This window comes from Microcaecilia unicolor, chromosome 2 (genome assembly GCF_901765095.1).
Source record: "Microcaecilia unicolor chromosome 2, aMicUni1.1, whole genome shotgun sequence".
NCBI lineage: Eukaryota > Metazoa > Chordata > Amphibia > Gymnophiona > Siphonopidae > Microcaecilia > Microcaecilia unicolor.
Genome location: NC_044032.1, coordinates 486,843,501 through 486,860,702, shown reverse-complemented (window position 1 = coordinate 486,860,702; position 17,202 = coordinate 486,843,501). Strand labels below are relative to the sequence as shown.

At 39.9% G+C, this 17,202-nt stretch overlaps 1 protein-coding gene across 1 annotated transcript in view; it reads left to right on the top strand.

Moving 5' to 3' along the window:
• The window catches only part of LETM1 (leucine zipper and EF-hand containing transmembrane protein 1), a 289,282-nt gene extending 272,319 nt beyond the window's left edge, over positions 1 to 16,963 (top strand). Inside the window, 1 exon segment of the mRNA XM_030191105.1 lies at positions 15,525 to 16,963. Within this exon segment, the coding sequence (XP_030046965.1) occupies positions 15,525 to 15,665 (141 nt within the window). The 3' untranslated portion in view covers positions 15,666 to 16,963.
• The last annotated feature ends 239 nt before the right edge of the window (positions 16,964 to 17,202 follow it).

Here is a 17,202-nt window from a genome sequence, read left to right as displayed (position 1 = left end):
CCTGTGGGAAGCTCATAGATAAGACTTGTTCTGGCATTATTTCTGGTTATCCCTACCTTAGAGCTGTGGTTTTGGGCATTTCTGGTGCATTTCTTAACCTTGTCCTCCCCTAATGCCAACCAGCTGTGTAGATAAGTGGCTTAATACAGTTCTAGAGAGAGGTTTTACAGCAAACACATTCCACAGGTTTTATTCTGGGTCTTACTTTGCAAGATTAATCTATTGAATTAGGTCTACAACCAACCGGTACATCAGGGGAAAAAAAACCCCAAATACCCTGAAGGAAAAAGCTCAATCACTGAATTACAAATAGTCAGATAAATATATTGAATTCCACCCACACAGTAAATCTTATCAGGTTCTCAGTTCTTACCCTAAAACTACACATTAACTACCTACCCCTATATCCCATAGAACAGGAGTAGGAGAAATAACAGGTAGTTGTGTGACAGGCTACATATTTTATTATCAGAAGTACAACAGCCCCTCCATTTGAAACTATGGTAAAGAAACAACTGCTAAAGCTACTGCTTTCAGTACAGCTTCTACCACTGTCAAGACCAAACCCTTGGACCAAGACAAGATTCTGGTTTCATATGATAAATGTACATACATTGAGTTTCTTGTGAAAGAAGTACAAGAACTAAGAGAAGAAGTAAGATTATGAAACATCTGGGACAACCAGAAATTTGACCCAGAGACGCAGTTCAAAACATTGAGGACTTCCAGGAAAGGGAGAGAAGATCTTGGGCTGACAGGGCACAGCTCGAAGCAGGTCACCAATTCCCACAAGATCAATCCTCCAACTCCACCTTCTATTACATCTTGTAGACTATTACAGGATTGGTGGAAATGTACTTAAATGGTTTAAAGGTTTTCTTTCACTCAGATCCTATCGAGTGAAATTAAATTCAACCTTATCTTCTCCATGGAATGCAGCTTGCGGAGTCTCTCAAGGTTCGCCACTTTCTCCTACATTGTTTAACATAATGATGATCCCATTGGCCAGTGCTCTATCCAAATTAGGTTTAAATCCATTTATATATGCAGATGATGTTACAATATATATACCTTTTAGACAAAGCTTGGATGAAATTACCAATCTTACTATCCTTGGTCTGAACATAGTGGACAAATGGGCTAACTCATTCCATCTGAAGTTGAATGCTGAAAAGACTCACTGCCTCATTTTATCATCACAACATAACAAATATAATCCTACTACTTTAAATACTCCTAACCTTTCTCTACCTATTTCGAACAGTCTGAAATTATTAGGGATTACAATTGATTGACACTTAACACTGAAGACCCAAATAACTGACACCACAAAGAAAATGTTTTATTCAATGTGGAGACTCAAGCGAATAAAACCTTTTTTTTCCCCGTGATGTCTTCCGCAATTTGATTCAATCTATGGTTTTAAGCCAGATGGACTACTGCAACGCGATATATGCAGGCTGCAAGGAACATCTACTCAAGAAATTACAGACTGCTCAGAACACTGCGGCAAGAATGATCTTTGGAAAATCTAAATTTGAATCTGCCAAGCCTCTTCATGAAAAACTACACTGGCTTCCCATTAAAGAACGAGTTGCCTTTAAGGTCTGCACCTTAATTCACAGGATAATTTACGGGGAAGTTCCAGAATATATGCTTGAATTGGTTGACTTACCACCTAGAAATAGATCCAGTCTCTCGCGATCCTACTTAAATCTACACTACCCAGACTGTAATGGCCTTAAGTACAAATCTATTTATGCCTCCAGCTTCACGTTTATAGGCACACGACTGTGGAATGCTCTACCCAAATCAGTCAAATGTACCCAGATCTACTTAAAATTCAGAAAATTATTGAAGACTGTTCTGTTCAAAAAGGCTTATCCTTCAGGCTCTACATAATTTCAAATAACTTCTAGTCTATAATGATTCAAGGACACTAATTATCTTTATTATCTTTTACATAATGTTGTTTTAAATGTTGTTTACTATTTTACTTTTAAATGTTGTTTACTATTTTACTTTTAAACTATATAATTGTATTTCATGCACTGTAGCCTTTTCTACAGATATGTGTAAGCCACATTGAGCCTGCAATTGGTGGGGAAATGTGGGATATAAATGTATTAAATAAATAAATAAATTCAGTTAAAGAATCGGTTCACAGCCATGGAGGTAGAAGAGCTAGAAACATCTAAAAAAACAGGAGGAAACAATGACCAAAAATGCCATCACAGCCAGACAGTTGGCCCAAAGAAAGCGAAAGGTAGTGGTGGTTGGAGATTCACTTCTCAGGGGTACTGAAGCGCCCATCTGCCAGCCAGATATGTGTCCAGAGAGGTGTGCTGTCTGCCTGATTCCAAGATTCGCGATATTGTGGAAAGATTGCCTAGACTCATCAAGCCTACAGACCACGCTCCTTTGCTACTCATCCATGTTGGTACAAATGGTACAGCTAAGTTTCCTACTGAACGTATCATACGAGACTTCGTGGCTTTTGGTCAGAGGGTGAACATCTAGGTGCACAGGCGGTGTTCTCATCAATCCTCCCTGTCGAAGGTAAAGGTCGAATGAGAGAAGCTCGCATCTTGGAGATAAATGCGTGGCTGCGTGGTTGGTGCTGACGAGAGTGCTTTGGTTTCGTAGACCATGGGATGATTTTCCAAGAGGTACTGAGCGGTGATGGTGTCCGTCTGTCAAGGAAGGGAAGGAGTGTCTTCAGCAACAGGCTGGCTAAAGTACTAAAGAGGGCTTTAAACTAAAATTGATGAGGATGGGTATAAAAGGCCACGAAGCCATAATTAACCCCAAGGAAGGTAGGACATCTAATGCCTCTATAGAAGTGAATAAAAAGAGTAAAATCTGGAGAGCCTTGTATACCAATGCCCGTAGTATGGGAAACAAACTTCTAGATCTTGAGGCTACAATGATGGAAGCGGACTTGAATTTAGTGGCGGTCACGGAGACATGGTTCATGGAGAACCATGACTGGGATGTTGCTATACCTGGCTATAATCTATTCAGGAAGGACAGAGAAGGAAAAAAGGGTGGAGATGTGGCATTATTTGCTAAGAATGATATCCAAATGACAGAACTGCAGGACATGTTGGGGATGGAAGAAGCGCTGTGGGTTAAACTGGAAAGAGGGAAAGGAAAATGTATCTATATCGGAGTGATATACAGACCTCCCTCACAGTCGGAGGAAATGGACATGGACTTAATTGAAGACATCCGCAAGACAGCTAGGAAAGGGGAAGTACTACTGATAGGTAACTTCAATATGCCGGATTGGGGTGTCCCGGCTGCAGTGTCGTCTAGAAGCAAAGAGATCTTAGATTCCCTACAGGAAGAAATGTTCCAGCAGTGGGTAACGGAACCGATGCGGGATGGAGCTGTTCTGGACCTGGTGCTTACGAATAGAGAGTACGTTTCAGACGTCAAGGTGGCAGACCATTTGGCATCTAGTGATCATCGTATGGTATGGTTCAATATTAAAACAGAAGAGAGGACTCATTCGAGATTGAAGGCCCTGTATTTCAAAGGAATTAACTTTGCAGAGATGGGGGAATTTCTCAAGGAACAGTTAGTGGGATGGGATCAGCTGAAGGATGTAGAACAGCAATGGACAAGACTGAAAGGAGCTATATTAAAGGCAACTAACCTTTATGTTAGAAAATTACATAAAAGTAAGAGGAAAAGAAGGCCTCTCTGGTACTCGAATGTAGTAGCTGAAAAGATAAGGGAAAGGAGGCTAGCCTTTGCACGTTATAAGACGACTCAGAAAGATGAAGACAGGAGAGAATACCTAAATAAGCGAAGAGAAGCTGGAAAAGCTATCAGAAAAGCGAAGCGGCAAATGAAGGAAAAGATAGCTAATACAGTAAAATTGGGGGACAAGACCTTTTTCAGATATGTAAGTGACAAGAGGAAGTGCCATAATAGCATTGTGAGGCTCAAAGCTGAGGGAGAGAAATATGTGGAAGATGATAAGGATAAAGCTGAACTGCTTAACGATTATTTTAGCGCTGTGTTCACGAATGAAAGACCGGGGGTAGGGCTGCAGAAAACAAAGGCTATAGGGGATGGATGAATGGTAGACCAAGACCCGTTTACAGAGGACTGTGTCCGTGAGGAGCTTGCCAAACTAAAAGTAGACAGAGCAATGGGGCCTGATGGGATACACCCGAGGGTGCTTAAGGAACTCAGAGAAGTTCTGTCGGCGCCGCTGACAGACCTCTTCAATGCTTCCTCAGAAACGAGTGGTCCCGGTGGACTGGAGAATGGCGGATGTGGTTCCTTTGCTCAGGAGTGGAAGTAAGGAGGAGGTTGGGAATTACAGACCTGTCAGTCTGACCTCGGTAGTGAGTAAACTAATTTTTGTTGTTACATTTGTACCCCACGCTTTCCCACTCATGACAGGCTCAATGCGGCTTACATGGGGCAATGGAGGGTTAAGTGACTTGCCCAGAGTCACAAGGAGCTGCCTGTGCCTGATGGAAACGCTTCTAAAGAGGAGGATTGTGACATTTCTTGAACTACATGGAATGCGGGACCCGAGGCAGCATGGCTTCACTAGTGGCAGGTCGTGTCAACCTGTATACGCTGGGAGAGAGGAGACATGATAGAAACGTTTAAATATCTCAAGGGCATTTATGTACAGGAAGAGAGCCTTTTTCAAATGAAGGAGAGCTCTGGATTGAGGGGGCATACGACAAAGTTAAGAAGGAATAGGCTTAGGAATAACCTAAGGAAGTATTATTTCACAGAAAGGGTGGTGGAGGCGTGGAATGGCGTCCCGGTGGAGGTGGTGGAGTCGAGGACTGTTCCAGAATTTAAAAAGGCATGGGATAAGCATGTGGGATTGCTTAGGAACAGGAAGAATTAGGGGTTAGAGAGGATGGGCAGACTAGATGGGTCATATGGCCTTTACCTGCCGTCATGTTTCTATGTTTCTATACTGAGGGAGCTCAGTGGTCCTGGTGGGACCTCTTAAAGATTTTTTAATAGATGTTTAGAGACGAAAGAGGTTCTGAGAGACGAATGGATGTGATCCCTCTTCACAAAAGTGGAGAGAGGGAAGAAGTGGGAAACTACAGACCAGTAAGTCTCACGTCAGTGGTAGGAAAAATAATGGAGTCGCTGCTGAAAGAAAGGATAGTTAACTTTCTAGAAGCCAATGGGTTACAGGACCAGAGGCAACATGGTTTTACTAAAGAAAAATCCTGCCAAATGAAACATTGAGTTCTTTGACTGGGCGACCAAAGAACTGTATGAAGAGCGTGTGATTTACTTGGATTTCAGCAAAGCCTTTGCTGACTCGTGAATAAGCTGAAAGGACTGAGCTTAGGACCAAAAGTGATGATCTGGATAGGAAACTGGTTGACCGACAGGTGGCAGAGGGTGGTGGTAAATGGAATCCGCTCGGAAGAAAGGAAGGTGGACAGTGGAGTTCCTCAAGGGTCGGTGCTGGGGCTTATTCTGTTTAATATATTTGTGAGAAATATTGCTGAAGGGTTTGAAGGAAAGGTTTGCCTTTTTGCGGATGATGCAAAGATAGCCAATAGAGTGGATACCCTGGAGGGAATAGAAACAATGAGAAGGGATCTCCAAAAGTTAGTAATTGGGAAGCAAAACTAGTGCTGGGCAGACTTCTACAGTCTGCGCCTTAGTCGTAACTGAATAGATATGGATGGTCTGGAGTGTAAATTGTAAGGGGCTTCGATGTTAGCTTCAGAACTTTAGTAGAAGAACAGTGCTGGGCAGACTTCTACGGTCTGTGCCCTGAGAATGGCAAGGACAAATCAAACTCAGGTATACATATAAAGTATCCCAACCCATGTAAAATGAGTTTATCTTGTTGGGCATACTGGATAGACCATTCAAGTCTTTATCTGCCATCATTTACTATGTTACTGTGTACAGAAAGCTCCCAAATTTGAGAAGCAGCAACTGCCTTACCAGTCAGTAGTAGTATGGCTTATTAATTAAAACTTCTTATACTGCACATACCAAACTAGTGGATCTAAGTGGTGTAGAAACTATAAATAAAACTTATTTATAGAAAGAAAGGAATGCTAGGATGTGAGATAGTAAAGATAAACTATCAGCCAAGAGCAGACACACTAATTGCTTATAATGTCACAAACCCTTCAACCACTCAATCTGCGCTCACTTCTGAGGTCCTAAAAGCTAATTGACAAAAATGCATCTTAGGTAAGGATTTATTTTGGAAAGGATTGTTCACTTCATATGCAGGCTGTGAAGATCATTCCAGAGCTTAGGGGATAGAAAGTAAAATACTGAACGTCTTGTAGATTCCAGGTGGACCGCCTTGGGATTAGATGACAAGATCAGACCTAAAGAAACCACAAACATCCACACTAGACTTTCTAGAAGATTGCGAAACAAAGGACGCCCATACTGCGGCGGACAGAATATGGTCCTCCTTGAAATCACCCAGCTAAAACACAGTTAAGACATTACTTACAAAATACGCACATGCACACTATATGCTGGACAATTGCCCTATCTATATTGTGGAAGACCCACCTGAATGGTTCAACAAATGCTTCACCAAACACATCATATACATGTTTTCAAAAGGATTATTCCCCACAGATAAAGGTAGCATTGTACTTGCCCCGGTCCCTAAAGCACAACCAGCAAGATCAGCAATATCACAAACTGTAGACTGGTGACTTCAATACCACTACTGACCAAAACAATGGAGGGACTAGTTGTGCAGCAGCTAATGGAACACTTGACACAATTCTCAATCCTTCACAACTCCCAATCATGTTTCAGACCACAACACAGCACTGTGATGGTCTTAACCACCCTGATAACGAAGTTCAGAAGCTTAATATGCCAAGGACAGAATATACTACTTCTACAATTTGACATGTGAAGCACGTTTGACCTAGTAGACCACACAACACTAATGGCCCTACTAGACAACATGGGAATATGTGGAGCCGTGGCAGCATTGTTCAATAAGAACTAGATTCTGCATTGTAAAGATATCAAACTAGATATCAGCTTCCTGGACCCCTGAATGCAGGGTACCACAGGGATCCCCAATATCATCAATACTGTTCAATGTAATGATGGTACCGCTTGGCAAAAAATGGGGAGGCAATGGGCTTCAACCCATTTGTCACCATCTACATATCATTCAAAAACAGCATCACAGAAATACTGGACAAAATCAAGACAGGACTGGACCTTATGGAAAACTGGGCAACAACTTTCAAACTCAAACTAAACAGAGACAAAACCAAATTCTTTGTTCTATCCAGCTTGCACAATCCCACAGCTCACCAAAATTTCACAATCAACAACCAAACCTACCAAATTGAAACACAACTGAAAATACAGGGAATTATTCTAGATAAACATCTTCAATGGACAGTCAAATAGCAGCAGTAACATCAAAATGCTTTAGAATACTTTGGAAACTAAGAAGGATAAGAGATTATTTTCCTAAGCAATCATTCCGGATATTGATACAATCAACGATACTATCACAACTAGACTACTGTAACACGGCATACATAGGGTGCAAGGAAAGCACACAAATCACTACAAACTGTCCAAAACCAGCAGCAAGACTGATTTTCAAAAAGTTGAAATACGAAATAGCTACCCCACTATTCGCGTTACCCCAATCAAAGCAAGACTAATCTTAAAAGCTAGCATCCTCAGAATGGCACCTGTATACATGCAAGACGTGATAGAGCTATCACCAAGAAATGCAAGCTCAGAAACCAGAAGTTACCTACTTCTTCACCTACCCAATTACAGAAACATAACATATAGATCTGTCTACACAGCAGAATTCAGCTACCTAGGATCAAAATGTTGGAACTTAATATCAAAAGCCATAAGAAGCATCTATAACTATCTTTAATTCAGAAAAGAACTGAAAACATACCTCTTCAAAAAATTCTACAGTTAATTACGCTAGCCATAAAAATGAACTCTTTTAAGGTACAACTGTAAAATATTTCTGTAATCTCACTGTAAATTGTAATCCACTTTGAACCAAAGCTTGTTTTGGATAATAGTGGAATACAAGAACCCATAAATAAACTAGGTAGTACTAACCAATGGAAGTAAAGGGAGCGTAGAGAGTGAGAAAGGAGTGTGTAGAATACTTAAAGCTGAAAGGAAGAAGTCCCCAGATAGTAGGTTTTGTGGGTCAAAATTAGGACCTTAAGAGTATTTGTAAATGGATGGGAAGCCAATGTAGTCACAGAAGCAATGGAGGGACATGGTTGAACTTGTTGAAATTGCAGAGCAGCCTAGCAACACAATACCTGAAGAGTGGAATCTGCTAACAAAGAAGTCATATGGTCAAGGATTATATGGAAGAATCGGGTGTTTTGTCAGATCTTCACTCAGCGTTTTGCTGCCACATTAGTACTAAAATGGTTCTGGTAACTTTGCAAGATAAAGTTTCTCCTTCTAGACCAGGAATTCTCAACCTAGTCCTCAGGACAAACCTGGCCACTCAGGTTTTCGGGATACCAACAATGTATATACCTGAGAGAGATTTCTATGTACTACCTCCATCATATGGAAATCTGTCTCATGCATGTTTGTTATGGGTATCCTGAAAGCCTGACTGGCTAGGTGCGTCCTGAGGACTGGATTGAGAACCCCTGGTCTAGAAAAACATAAATGAGGCTTACAGATATTGCTGGATTTAGTTTCAGCATTTGATTTAGTCAACACAGACTTATTAGTTCAATGCTGTAATGAAATTGGCATTGAAGGTGTAGCACTGGATTGGCTGTTTTTTTCTTTCTGCAGAAACATCAGGTTAAACTGGTAGTGAATGGTTCTAAAAGTAGATATGCCTCTTTATCCTGCGGAGTGTCACAGAGATCATGTTTCTCTCGCTCAGTTTTTAATATTTTTAAAACTGTTAGGGTGTTTGATTAAAAGTATGGATTTAGTAGGATTTCTATATGCAGATGGTATATAGATTTTCATGCCTTGGAAGAGAGAAGCAGATACCTTGATGGTGGTAGTCTTGTTTCACCTCCTGTGACTTGAATTTAAGTCAGAGACTTGAGTTGGTTGGGGATCATAGGTATGTCTAGTGTCTTGTGTACTCTCAGTTCAGTTTTCTTTAGACTGAAAATGCTACCTAGGTTAAGGCCATTTTTGCCGGTGGTTTTCTTTCGGCAGGTAGTCTTACTGCCAGTTTTTCCAGTTTTGGATTATTGTAATGCTCTATATCTGGGACTTCCTAGATGATTGTGCCATCTCCAGGTGGCCCAGAACACAGCAGCACATCTAATTTTTAAGATTCCTTGATGGTTTTCTGATGACTTGATGGAATCAAGGGTCAAATTTAAAGTTTTTTTGTTTCTGGTTTTTCAGGTTTTACATAATGAGGGTCTTTTAAATCTGTCTCAAAAGTTGGTATGTTATTCTCCTCACCCTCTTCTGCTCCAGTCAAGGTTCGCTGTTAGTAGTTCCACCTTCATGGCATATTAGAAGTACTCTTCTGCGAGTTAGAGCCTTCTCTGTAGCTTCTCCTGTGCTGTGGAATAAGTTTCCCACAAATTATATCATAGGGTTGTTAGGAAAGCTTTTAAAACCTGGTTTATTTGCATCTAATGTATTAGAGCAGGCTTGTCTAACCTACGGCCTGGCCCGTAGGCCAGAATTCAGTTCACCAAGTGCTTTTTTTCTGGCCCTCAGACGTTTGGCAATTCTTGTGGTGCTTATAACGATTTCCTGATTCCCCACCACAACTCAGCTTTCTGTAAGTTTGAGCCATGCCGGCAGGGCCGGTCTTAGCAAGTGCGGGGCCCTATGCAGACCAATTTGGTGGGGCCCCATCCTAGCCCCGCCCCCACCCTTGCTCTGCCCCCACCCTAACTTCGCCCCATTGATACGATTATTCCATTTTTAGAAATTTTTTTTATTTATGAAATTTCAAATAAAGACAATTGAAGCTAAACTTGTACAAAAAAACTGATTGAAATAATAAGCACAATGCTATCATGAAACCTCCCCTCCCCAGAAATTATTCAGTTCAAGTCCACTACAATTAGTAGTTCCAATTCTCATAACAAAGGAGAATAAAGGAAAAATATTAAGAAAAGATCCAGTACTTTCAAATTCCCCTATTACTCTGTAACCCATCACACCAGAGAGGCAAGTAGCCAAAAAAGATGTAAGTGCAGGGTTCCCATTAAAGACAAAACCACAACACATTTACACGACACAACAGATATGAAGGCAAAATACTGAACTGGAAAGCTATCTCAAGAAGTCAGACTCTGCATGCAGCAATACTTGAAAAATTGAAACTTACATGAAAAATATCACAGATGCACATTTCCAAAAGCTGACATATTCCAATTAATAAATTCCGAATATAATACTTTTTTCTACCTTTGTTGTCTGATTATTTAGTTTTTCTATTCGCTTTGGTCCCAGTGTCTTCTGTTTTATGCAGTGTCTTCTTTCCATTTGATATTTTTTTCTCTCATCATGTCCACCATCCTCCTATGCCCTTATGTGTCCTGTCTACCATCTGTAGCCCTGTCCCTATCCTTTCTCCAGTTTCAGCATCTGCCTTCAAAGTGTTCTGATCCAGCCCTTAAATTCAGCAATTTCTCCTCTATCCATATCCAGCATTTCTCCTCCCTTCCCCTCCATCCATGTGCATCTCCTTCCTTTGTGTTTCCTTCCCTCCATTCCTGCCCAACATTTCTCCTCTCTTCCCTCTCCTCCATCCATGTGCATCTCCTTCCAGCAGTCTTCCCTCCCCTCCATGATCCATCCATCCATCCATGTCCAGCAACTCTCCTCTCTCCCTGCCCTCTCCTCCATGATCCATATCTAGCAAATCTCCTCTCCCCTGCTCCCTCCAGGCTCCAGCCATCCAAATCCAGCAATTCTCCTCTCCCCTGCCCTCCTCTCCTCCATGTCCAGTGATTTGCCCAACCAGTCACGTTCTCAATTCTAAATTATATCAACAATGAACATGATATTATATACATACATGTGTAGCCTCAGTATCCCAAAATCACCAGCTCTGGAGAGGAGCTAATTGCATATCATAACACTAAAATCTCTGTTCCTTGCCCTAATCTAGCAGTGTAATTGACAAAACAAAAAAAGTACATAAGAATAAGAACAATATATCACTTTTTAAGATTATATATGACAAAGTTGAAAACCAAAAAGCAGTAGAAATGCTGGCATTGAATATGATGCAAAATATTGAAATATGTTAACCATTGTAAAAACATAACCTTTTATAAAAATATTGTTCATCTACCAAGGTGTGAGGTGAATCACAGAATATTATACCTCAGAGAAATCTGATCATTTATATAGATCACCTATTAGTGAATCTATAAATCACCTATTAGGGAATCATATAAATATAACAAATGAGAAATATTGAAGTAAAATAAACAAAGAAAAAAATTAATGATTGAAAAGATTCATCCGCTGTTTTTCTATTTTGAACAAAATAACAGCATACAAAAAGAATCCAGAGCCTGGACTTCTCTTAATCCTCTTAACTATTGGGCTATTCCTTCACTCCATAAAAAAAGAAACCACCAATAAATAGCAAAAAAGCATTACGATTCATGATGAATCTTAATGGTTTTTGCTATTTATTGGTGGTTTCCTTTTTTATGGAGTGAAGGAATAGCCCAATAGTCTTTAAAATTGTGAAACAGTATAGAGAGGGAGGAATGAAGGGAAAGGCCTATGACAACGGAAATAAGCAGTTAGGCAACATGACAAAATCAGACAGGTTCCATTTGCAAATCAACAGTGGAGGAGTGGTCTAGTAGTTAGGGTGGTGGACTTTGGTCCTGGGGAACTGAGGAACTGAGTTTGATTCCCACGTCAGGCACAGCTCCTTGTGACTCTGGGTAAGTCACTTAACCCTCCATTGCCCCAGGTACAAATAAGTACCTGTATATGTAAGCTGCATTGAGCCTGCCATGAGTGGGAAAGCGCGGGGTACAAATGTAACTAAAATTAAAAAAAAATAAAAACAAGAGTCAGACCACCTCGGACCAGGCTCCAGCTTTTCCCGCTCAGTGACTCCCGCCCTAGCGGAAACAGGAAATACCTCATCAGAAGGCAGGGCATTGAGTGGGAAGTGAAAAGCTGGAGTGGTGAGCCGTTGGCGTCGCTGCAACTGTCTGTCGGGGGCTCGGGGCCGTCGCTGGCTCTCTGCAAATGTCTGGTCCGGTCTGGGGAGCTCAGCTGACAGCAGGCCCAAGCGGGAGGTGGGCGCCGGTGGCGAGAGGGGAGTGGAGCGGCCGGGTGAGTGGGATCATAATGCGCATTGGCATTGCGGTTGTCCGATCGGAGGTCGGAGGCAGAGTTGAGGCGCACCGTGCGGGGCCCTATGCGGCCGCCTTGGTCGCCTCTGCCTAAGACCGGCACTGCATGCCGGAAGTTTGGATTCATCTCAAAAAAAAAAAAAAAAACATGCATCAACTATACAGTATAAGACAGAGAATGTAAAAAGTATAAAAAGAAAAAGTGGACTGCAATGAATTAAAATTATCACAATATGGTAAAAGGCTTCTGAAAAAATATAAATGTAACGATATAATAAAAGCATATTAAAATGTTTTAAAAGAAAGGATATAAATGTTACAATAGTGACTCACTGGCAGAGGTAAACATCACATAGAGTATTCTGTCACTACTAAAAAAAAAATAGCATTACTAGAGTGGTAAATAAACAGATAAATGAAAATGAGGTACCTTATGACACAGACAACTAAGAGCAATGTCTGGTGCAGAAGACAAAGCCAATTAAAACAGCAGCCTCCACTGTGTAAAAGAAAAAGAAAATGTACATAGCAATACTTAAGAAGGATAACATCAGAAGGGCATAGTTACTAATTATTACATAACGGGTTTTCTTTTATCTTTATATTTTTAACATTACATAAAAAGCTGGTTATTAAGAATAACTGATTATGACACTATGACCAGTTAACATTATAAAAAACGGTTAAGACACCATGGCCGGTTAGCAATGTAAAAATCTAATTAAAACGCTGTGACCGGTTAACAAACATAAAAAAGAACGCCAAAATGAAAGCACTGCAGCAATAAATATTTACATGAAAGTCAGCTGTGTAGTACATTGGGGCACGAGAAACTCACCAGCGCTGAAGTGTGGACGTTAACACACCATGGACAATTCGCAAGTCAGCATTAAGCCAGAAAGGGTGGCAGTTCTGCCACACCAGTTTTAAATATGTAAAAACAAATTGTTCATGAGGGCAAAATGAATATGGAAACCGCCTGTGGTTGCCAGCCTGTGTGCAATAACTGACTGTGATTTATCCGGCTATGTATGCAACCAGTTATGTATTTAACTGGTTGTTAAAAAAAAACAATGGGCAAGGTGTAAAAAAAATGTAAGAATGCAACATTAATGAAAACTATTGTATGAATAAACATTGTATCAATAAACAAAATAAATGATTGACCTAAGTGAACACACCTACCACAGAGAGCAAATGAAGCATTATGTATGGAAGCTGTTCTTAGGCACTCACATGAGGTATTCATAAGATCAGTTGTACAGCTCCAAATGTAAAATCCACAACAAAAACTGCTACAAAGAAAGCTTAAAGTCTAACTTGGGAAGACTGTGAGGAAACAGAGTATTCATGTAATTAATAGTTTTTTGTGCCTCTCGCAGAAGGTGTTTGTCTCCCCCTCTCCAGGACATTTTTACCACACTGTACACCGGAAATTTAAGGTCACTGATAGTGTAGTTTAAGCTGTGCCAATGTTCTACAAATGGAGCAGATACCACATTTCAGCTGATAGAACTCCTATGCTTTATAATATGTCAGGAAGTATTTTTTCACGGAGAGAGTAGTGGATGCTTGGAATGCCCTCCCGCGGGAGGTGGTGGAAATGAAAACGGTAATGGAATTCAAACATGCGTGGGATAAGCATAAAGGAATCCTGTGCCAAAGGAATGGATCCTCAGGAGCTTAGTCAAGATCGGGAGGCGGGGCTGGTGGTTGGGAGGTGGGGATAGGGCTGGGCAGACTTATACGGTCTGTGCCAGAGCCGGTGGTTGGGAGGTGGGGCTGGTGGTTGGGAGGCGGGGATAGTGCGGGGCAGACTTATACGGTCTGTGCCCTGAAGAGCACAGGTACAAATCAAAGTAGGGTATACACAAAAAGCAGCAAATATGAGTTATCTTGTTGGGCAGACTGGATGGACCGTGCAGGTCTTTTTCTGCCGTCATCTACTATGTTACTATGCTCATGAGGTGCTTGGTATTTAAAACTGGCATGGCAGCATTGCCGCCCTTTCTGGCTTAATGCTGACCTGTGAATTGTCCACAGTGTGTTACCGTCCACACTGCCACACTTGTAAGTTTCTCATTCCACAATGTAGTACACAGCTGACTTTCACATAAACATTTATTGCTGCAGTGCTTTCATTTTGATGCCTTTTTGTATGTTTGTTAACTGGTCACAAAATTTTAAGTAGAGTTCTACATTGCTAACCGGTTTTTATCACTTTAACCGGTCATAGTGTCGTAACTGGTTATTCTTAATAACCAGCTATCCAGCACCTAGATAACTGGCTTTTTATGCAATATTAATCGGTTTTCTTTTATCTTTATATTTTTATGTAGTAATTATTAACTTTGCCCTTCTGATGTTATCCTTCTGAAGTATTGCTATGTACATTTTTTTTTTTTTACAATGGAGGTTGCTGCTTTTATTGGCTTTGTCTTCCGCACCAGACATTGCTCTTAGTTGTCTGTGTCATGAGGCTTATTTTCAAAGCACTTAGCCTTCCAAAGTTCCATAGAAACCTATAGAACTTTGGAAGGCTAAGTGCTTTGAAAATGAGCCCAACCTCATTTTCATTTATCTGTTTATTTACCACTCTAGTAATGCTATTTTTTTTAGTAGTGACGGAATACCCTGTGTGCTTCTTTCTTACCATTGTGATGCTTACCTCTGCCAGTGAATCATTGCTGTAACTTTCATATCCTTTCGTTTTATACATTTTAATATGCTTTTATTATATCGTTAATTTTTTATTTTTAAGCCTTTTACCATATTGTGATAATTTTTATTCATTGCAGTCCACTTTTTATATTCTGTGTCTTATATTGTATATTTGATGCATGGTTTTTTTAGAGATGTATCCTTCTATATGAAATTATGAATGTTATGTTTTCTTTTCACAAACATTTGTGCATAGTGACCCTTGAGATAGGCGTCTGCATCTGCCAAAACACAGCCTGTGTCTGGTCCTCTTGTTCTAGTGCTTTAACAAATTCACATTGAACTACATCTCCCTGGTTGATTTGGTCATTGTCTCATCCTCTACTCCTGCTTTTGCTTCTGTTTGGATTTCCATAGAGGGTGTCTTCCTACTTCTGCTTTGGACATTCTCTAGATCAGTCCAAACATGATTCAGATTTTAAGATTTTTAGCTTCAAGTAGAACACTTATTCTGCTGTTTCTCTGCAGGTTTTAGATCTCATTGACAAAGAAGACATCAACATTTCCACCAACCATGTTGCTGAGATTGTGAACTTGCTGCAAAAAGAAGAGATGCTACTGGAAAAAGAAAAAGCTAAAGAAAAGACTGTAAAAGAACAAGCAGTTTAAGATCGAAATTAAGCTGCAAAGTATGGAGTTAGGTGTTTAGAACCAAAACAGCTTTTGTATTCTTTTCCCATATCCATGTATATGTGTTCAGTGGCATTGTTATAGAAATGGAAAAAGGATACTGCTTTTGAAGATTATATTTTATTGGCAAATCAGACTTATGTATATTTACAATTATGGAATGAAATAAAGACATCTATTATTAGATTAAATAGTTTACCATCATTCCATGAAAATTTATTATTTTTAAACTTGAGATACCTTATTTCTTCTTGTGAAAACATGTAATTACATTCCCTATTGTAGGGTCATGAATCTGTGAATTTAACATTTGCAGAAAATGTACAAAAATAAAATGATCCCTATATTCCTTTACAAACAGTTAATTAGCAACCATTTACAGAACATTGAGACTGCCACCTTGCTGTTTTTTTTTGTTTGGGCTTTTTTTTGTGTGTGTGTGTGTGCAGTTTAACCAGAAATTTGACTGCATGGACAACAAATTTTCTTAGATGGACTGTTTTACTAATGTTTTAGTCTCTATTTTAAACTACCTTTTCCTTTTTCATGTGTCTTTCAAGAACTGAAATTTTACAAGTTTGCTGCCTTACTGATGGAAAATGTGATACTACCGTCTTTAATTTGTCTAGGAAATTGTGAGGGAAAAAATACACCGCAAAAAAATGTTTTATTAAGAAGGTATATATGCATGTCCTAAACCACTAATTATAATATGAGGCATTTATCTTTTTAATATGATGGTACAAATCCTAACAAATTTGTTTTTATGTAATGTTTCTGTGTTCTGTAATAATCTTTCAAGATATGTAGTTTAGAGATTTGTTTTCTTTAGGCATTTTAGAGGTCCTTTACCAAAGTGTGCTAGAATCTGGCATATCGCATTGTAACACAGGATTTTACCACACAATAAGCCCAGGTTTGGCATGGCATCTTTTTGGAGCGTGCCGTCTTATATTTTTTATTACAGGATGTGCGTTAATGTTGCTATTAGCAAGTGCTACCTTCCAAACGTTAACGCAGAAGCACTTGCTGCTTCCTATTTAGGAGACGCTAAGTGCTTCTGAGTTAACTTTGTGTTAGCCAGGTAGTGTGCAGTAATTATTACACACTACCTGGCTAACGCTTCTATCCCCATTCTCTGTCCATGCCACGCCCCCACAGTTTAGTGCATGTTGACAGGGAAAATGGTTTAACGTGTTTGTGCGGAAGCCCTTTTTTACACGTTAAGTATGTGTTGAGGGCCAGATTCAGTAAACAGTGCTGAAAAATAGGCACTGGAAAAAAAATCAGGGCTATTCTATAAAGGGCACTCCAGGATGAGCGCCCTTTATTGGATAGTGCTTAGTGGGGATTCTCGTGCACAATCTTTAACTCAATCTTACCTACTAATTAGGTATGGCTATATTTTTACTTTGTCATTTTTTATCAAATTTAGAGATTGGTCTTTGATCAGGTAATTCTTAATCATGTATGAAAACATTTATTGCATATGTCTTTAACAAATACATCAAGTACA